Source organism: Scleropages formosus, chromosome 8 (assembly GCF_900964775.1).
Source record: "Scleropages formosus chromosome 8, fSclFor1.1, whole genome shotgun sequence".
Classification (NCBI taxonomy): Eukaryota; Metazoa; Chordata; class Actinopteri; order Osteoglossiformes; family Osteoglossidae; genus Scleropages; species Scleropages formosus.
In genome coordinates, this window is record NC_041813.1 from 29506184 (window position 1) to 29512046 (window position 5863).

The following is a 5863-nucleotide window of genomic DNA, read 5'->3' on the forward strand; positions in this document are numbered from 1 at the left end:
TACAGGGGAATCTGGCCATAACATCACAACGAGCCCATTGCTGCCGCCGCTCTCTCCGCTGCTGGGCGGGGGAGATTTAATGGGTAAAAGAGCTGCTGATTTTGAAGGATGAGGGGCACTGATCCAGGCCTGCGTTAGTCAGAGGAGCGGCCGGATCCGACCTGCTGCTCGGTTACTACAAGACTTACGATGCGAGGAGCTTTCACAGGAAATTTCTTTATCCCCAGATATCTGAGGGGGCAGGGAGGCCAAAGGAGTGAGACGTGGCAAGACAATAAGGAGAAGAATACCAGGGTGATGTCCCACAAACGGAGGAGATGGGCGCAGTGTTTAGGTCAGCGCTGATGTGGAAGATCATGTAATTGTGTAACACGTCGACACACTCACAGATGACGATAAACAGGCACCGTAGGGCTACAAGAAACAAAGAAATTGTTTTGAATGTAACAAAATGTGGACATCACATCTAAGCCGTCGCCGCCGACTGACAACGGCCACAAGCAAAACAGACGTGCCGAAGTAAAACGCCCCCTGCCAAGAAACGTGCGTCATTAAAGGCTTCCATCTTAGCAGTGCGGTACTGTTATATGTAAAGTAAAAAAAGAAAAAATCTGCACCGAGACTCAGTTTTGTGCAGCTTAATACAGTGTTACTTGATTAGAGCTCGTCAGCTGTGTTATTACAACTGTTGTCACCACCATGGCAAAAAGCACTTTAGAGTTCAAGAGCTCCACAGAATAAGATCTGAATTTTTATTTCCACCAGCCCTCATTATGCCTAATCTAGCAGTAAAATCACAAGGTGATTTGCCAAATAGGGGATTTAGGTTTACATCAAAGCTAATGAGAGTTTGTGGCAACAGCCTGCGTCTGGCTCCGCTTCAAGCGCAATATGGAAAAGGTTAGCGAGGACCACAGGATTATGACAGTGCGAAATGGAAAACTTGTTGAAGTCTTGGCCTTTTGTTATCCTCATTTGGTGTAATTCCATAACAGAATTGTGGGTGGTTTACATAGTGCTGGAAGGTGAGAAGACTGACAGCAGACAGCCTGAGGAGAAGTTATTGCATGGTCTTACCACCTTCCCGGGGGTTGCATGTATAGAAACTCGAGTCTTTCTCATCAGGTTGGGAACTAAGCCAATGCTCTTAGGGAGGTCGGGGGGGTCACTATTTTCCCCTGGCGCCTAGGAGGGCCAAAAGGAGCCGCGGGGCTCGTAAACCACACAGAAAGGATTCGTTTATCTTTTCAAACGGCTGTGCCATGTGGGGGCTGGTCCCACAGTGACCCCAACACACACCAGCTGTCTGGCCAAGGCAAACCATGCAGCCATCCTAATAGTGAGGGGGGAGGTCATCTCAGGAGTGGTGACACTCCAGCTCAACCACGATGGCCCAGAAGGAGAGGGGGGTTGACAGGTGAGGCCTGCAGACTGGAAAACAGAGAGGTGACACCAGCTGTCCCCTCTGAGTGTGTTATATGCCTTTACTTTTGTAAGGGAGACGATGTTAAAGACGTTGCGGTATTTTCTCAGCACAACGTAGTGGCTCTGAATTCAGTCACATCTGTCTGGGACTTGTTTGCATAGAGTTTGCATGGTGTCCCTAAGTTCTTTTGGATTTCTCCCGTGTTCCATTAAGATGCTGATCACATCCCTGACTGGACACAAAGTTTCACAGAATGTGTTGAGGATGTAAAATTTTTATAAACACTTTAATTGCGGGTCTCACTTCTCCTGAAAATACAAACACTGATGTTAACAGAGAAAAACAAGGTCAATACAATGTACAGATGTTGCAAATGTGAAGCAAAAGGCATATCAGGGTAACGGATACAAAGAAGTCTTGGACCTAATCATCTGAGGTCTTTGTCCTTTTCCCGTGAGGGATGTTGTGCAAAAGACACAATCCCAGAAGTGTGCCCAAGAACTGTGGAAGAGATGGAGGAGAGAGCTGTCCGTTACAAGCTCAAGGTGAAACTGAACAGCCTCATCCCTTCACCTAAACATAAAGTGGAATTCCAAACACGTCAGTTTCCTTGTTTAAATAAATTAACTTTCTTTTAGAGCATTATAATCTACTTTAGTCATTCATTTGAATTCTGGAAATGTTAACCTCTATATATCAAAAACATATGGCGCGGACTGTCGCTTAATTCTGGCATTACTTTATAAAAAACATGACGACACCAACACCATTTTTCAGTCGCTCTACATTATTTTGGTATATGGACTCTAATCTTTTTCCAGCATTTACTTCGGAACCAGAAGGAACACCTTTGCACCAAAAGACCCTCTGCAACACATTCCTTCATGTCCCAGATTAAACGTCTTGGTCACTGATAAATAGCTCAGTTTTGGTCAAAGTCATAGATATTTATAAGCTGACAGACAAGAATCTATTTTAGTTCAAACTGCCTGACAGCCACGATATGTCTATGACCATTAACCTGTTTGATTAAACTGCCAATATTATTCATAAAAATGTGTCTTGGATCACAAAAGCTGAGACTTTACCTCCATGGTCACCAGACTGATGCAGGTGGCTCCTAGTCCCACAGCATTCTTCTCCAAGTAGATTTTAATGGCAAGGACACAACCCTGGAGAGTTTTAAAAGTATAGTAGGTGCTGTACAGTGAAACATATATTTTTATGTAGTGTTAAATGTCAGGTTACATTTGATCTTCAAGGACCATTAAAGTGTACATATGATACAGCGAAGCACGCGGTCCTTGGGATCTTGCAGTGATGTTGCTCTTCGCATGGCCACTGAGGTCATGTCTGATCCTGGAAGGTCTTTGCATTTCTAGGTGGCAACTATCTGAACACTTAACCACTTAGACAAATCTAATTATCTTAGAAATGAGCAGCATGTCGTTTCCTTTTCCTGTATTAAAGGGTAGACAGGAGCCCTCAGGGTCTGGACCTGCTCCAAGCCAGGGCTACACGGAGGAGACGAATGGGTGTGGGGGAGCTGGGCAGGCGGGCGGCTCATCGAGAAAAGCCCCACCTTATGGTAGATTTTTCCGGTGACGGCGTTTTTCCCGCATGCCTTGGAGCTCAACTGGCAGCAGGAGTCCGGCACACTGGTGCCATTATGCCAGCCCCTGCTGTGGAACCAGTCCGTGTAATTCACTGCTCCACAGCACTGGAACTGGAACACACACGCGCACACAGATAAGGGTTCAAATTTACCAGGGAGGGATTTCCTCATCATATATGAGCTGTCCTTCCTGTTTCCAGTTAACATTTAGTCTCAAAACATAGGTTCAGCTTCAAAATAACATGGACATAAGATTATAATTAGAAGGATATTTCCATTATGGTGGCCTGTTTATCTGAGCGTATGTCTATAAACACATAAATACCATCAGGTTTCTATTACCTTACTCTGAAGTTCATCAATGGCAGCTTTGTCTTTCATGTTATACTCCGTAATTACAGCTTTGGCTTTCAAGATAAACTCCTCCTCCACCTAGTATAGAATGAAGGCATGCTATTTCACCATAAAACTCATAATCAACCGGGATAATGCTGGTATGTGAGAGGGTTATTGTTGTGGAATTGTATGATTGCCTCCATCGTGTTTACCTTACTGCTGAAGATGTAAAGGAGAATTCCACCCACAATCTCCACAGCGAGTATCAACATAAGCAAGCCTGCAAACTACACAAATAAAAAACATGTTTCCCTGGTGGCACTTCCACCTACTGGAATTTCCACAATGCACGACCAGTTGAAGCTCTTTGCCCCCCTTGACTCACCAGTCCGAGAAGCACGCGGCTTCCTGCCCACGCTCCGATGCTGCCACTCAAGGCAATCAGGGAGATGGTGGCACCCAGTACGGCCAGCGCTGTGGGAGTGTGCGTCATTGCTGGTCCAGTGAAAGATTCCATCCTGGAGAAGGTGGTGCGACACAACGCACCGACCGTGATCAGGGACATGCCGGAAACCTGGGAGGGAACAACGCCACCGATGAGACATAAAACTCACATAATACACAGTATTGCCATTAATACCCAATGGCTATGTCAAAGAGGGGGGCAGGTGAGGTGGCGGTTAGCGCTGCTGCCTTTGGAGCCAAAGGTTGCAGGTTTGAATCCCACCTCCAGGTACCCTTGAGCAAAGCACTTGCCCTAACTTGCTCCAGTAAAAATTACCCAGCAGTATAAATGGGTAAATAACTGTAAGCAGCTTAACATTGTAAGTCGCTCTGGAGAAAAGGGTCGGATAAATTAATAAATATAAGTCTTCCGCGTGAATACCCACATCCTGCAGTTGAACCCTTGATCAAGGTTCTTACCCTGAACTGACACAGTAAAAATTACCCAGTTGTACAAATGGGTGCATTGTTGTAAGTCAGTATAAAAACCTACCACAGTAAGCACCCTTGGTCAAAGGCATTATTTAAACAAATAAACGCAAATGACGGGAACGCTCGGGTGAGGTAAAGTGGCTGTTGGGCAGTCCAGAGGTGGCAACTCATATTGGAGGTGACAGTTGAAGAGTGTGTGACAGCGGTGTCACTAGGGTTGGTGTCACCCAGTGCGGTTACTCATGGTGTCAACCCCACCCCCATGGACCTCCCCCCTCCCCAGCCCTGTTCCAGACCATAAAAAATCCTTAGTAATGTTTTCTGTACCAATGTTACTCATAAATCCTAATTCCTAGTCTAGATCACCGAATGTAATGGCAAGTGACACAAACAACTAGCAAAATTAAAATTATACCTTTAAATTAAACTGCTTCATTCTCAAAAAAAAGTTATTGATATAGGTTCACAAATACTAATTCCCACAATATTGCAGCTAAAACGCCAGAAAATGTGACAAAGCCAGCGACTAAAGACACGCGCAGCAACAAAACAAGACCGCGCGCTTGTAGCGTGAGCAGACGAAACCACGTGATTCGAAGCGTCATTGTAATTGGGTAACAATTGGGTAGCAGGTACAAAAAGTAAATTAGCAAGTAAGTATATTGATACATGTAAGCTGGGCTTACGAACAATGTTTTTGTTCTTATAACTAACTAGAGGGATTTTTTTTCTTTAAAAAATAATACATTTCTGCTGAAACACTGCACAAAATTTTTATTACACAGTCACTTTGGTGTCACCCCCTCCAGTGACGTCACTGGTGGGCGATCCTCCTTGAGCCGCCGGACAGGGAGCGAACTCACCCAGAACACAGCGCAGAAAACTATGAGAAACCCCTTAATGCAGCCAACCGTGTCCATCTTCGGAAACACTGGAAGGGAACGTAAAACATCCGAGTTACAACCTTCACTTTTCTTCTTGTGTTTGTCTGTAATAAATGAGTAACAGGCAACGAAAGCGTTGGTATTCTTCTGTCAATATTTCCGTCAGGAGTGTAGAGAGCGGGAAGTGTGAACACGCAGGTGAGAGTTTAGGGATTTTTTTCCCCATTTTGTTCCTCATAGCCCTATTGCCAGCGAATAAACGATCACACGTTCATGAAATTACGCGATTTTGCGAGCTTTCGCACACTTGCAGAGGCGCACGAGCGCCCTTCCTCCGGCACACAGCAACCCTGCGTGCTCTCGCGCGCAGCAACGAGCACGTGGCCGTTTTGCTTGTCGCGCGCCCAGGGCCCGCGAAAACGGGGCGTGCGAGTCGCCGCTGATGGCGCGCGCAGGCGCGTAACGAACATACACAATTCCCCCCCCAGTTTATTGTACTTTTCATTTTTATTTTTTACCCCCTCTGACTTCCTTTTCCCATTTGAGCCGTCTTACAATGTAAGCAGGAAAGGTGTAACGTAACATAGTGTAACAAAGAGGGCTGTGTGTCGTCATTTCTCACACGTCGTCTAGCAACTAGTTATTTTACCTCACTCACTGAATTAA

General features: G+C 45.5%; 1 protein-coding gene across 1 annotated transcript; it reads right to left on the bottom strand.

The window, feature by feature from the left end:
- Window positions 1-1698: 1698 nt before the first annotated feature.
- LOC108941587 (CD63 antigen-like) lies at window positions 1699-5571 on the bottom strand. The gene is made up of 7 exons (XM_029254337.1): window positions 5177-5571; window positions 3763-3951; window positions 3590-3664; window positions 3384-3473; window positions 3009-3152; window positions 2515-2598; window positions 1699-1927 (listed from the first exon to the last, which is right to left on the bottom strand). Exons 1-7 carry the CDS (start codon window positions 5231-5233, stop codon window positions 1850-1852), a joined length of 717 nt encoding a protein of 238 aa, XP_029110170.1. The 5' UTR covers window positions 5234-5571; the 3' UTR covers window positions 1699-1849.
- Between the last annotated feature and the right edge of the window lie 292 nt (window positions 5572-5863).